Raw genomic sequence first — 730 nt, 5'->3', positions numbered from 1 at the left:
CAAGGAGGCTATGGTTTTGTCTACAAAGGAAAGCTGGCAAATGGAACTTTTGTTGCAGTCAAGTTACTAAAGGAATTAAACGGTAGTGGGGAAGAGTTTATAAATGAAGTAGCAAGCATTAGCAGAACTTCTCATGTTAATATTGTAACATTGTTAGGATTCTGTGTTGAGGGTGACAAAAGAGCTTTGCTTTATGAATTCATGCCTAATGGATCGCTTGAAAGCTTCATTTATGATGGAAAATTGAGGAGTGATCGTCAATTAGAGTGGTTAACATTGTATAAAATCACAATTGGCATTGCTAGGGGACTAGAATACCTACACCGTGGATGTAGGACAAAAATTTTACACTTTGATATAAAGCCACATAATATTCTTCTAGATGAAGACTTTTGCCCAAAAATCTCAGACTTCGGTCTTGCAAAACTACACACAACAAAGGAGAGTTTTGTGTCAATAACTGGTGCACGGGGAACAATTGGATATGTTGCTCCAGAAGTTGCGTGCAGAAACTTTGGAGCGGTTTCTCATAAGGCTGATGTGTATAGTTATGGGATGATGGTACTGGAGATTGTCAGTGGTAGAAAGAATGTTGAGCATGATGTGGATCGCAATAGTGAAATCTATTTTCCGCATTGGATTTATCGCCAGATTGAACTTGATAAAGAGTTAGGATTGAAAGGAATTATGAATGAATTAGATAAGGAATATGCAAGAAAGATGATTATGG

General features: G+C 37.4%; 1 protein-coding gene across 1 annotated transcript in view; it reads left to right on the top strand.

The window, feature by feature from the left end:
* The window catches only part of LOC116007875 (LEAF RUST 10 DISEASE-RESISTANCE LOCUS RECEPTOR-LIKE PROTEIN KINASE-like 2.4), a 19,140-nt gene that overhangs the window by 2,956 nt on the left and 15,454 nt on the right, over positions 1 to 730 (top strand). Inside the window, exon 2 of the mRNA XM_031248542.1 lies at positions 5 to 668. Coding sequence (XP_031104402.1) covers positions 5 to 668 — 664 coding nt within the window. The remainder of the gene's footprint in view (positions 1 to 4; positions 669 to 730) is intronic.

Source organism: Ipomoea triloba, chromosome 16, assembly GCF_003576645.1.
Source record: "Ipomoea triloba cultivar NCNSP0323 chromosome 16, ASM357664v1".
Classification (NCBI taxonomy): Eukaryota; Viridiplantae; Streptophyta; class Magnoliopsida; order Solanales; family Convolvulaceae; genus Ipomoea; species Ipomoea triloba.
This window is presented reverse-complemented; position numbering and strand designations above follow the sequence as displayed.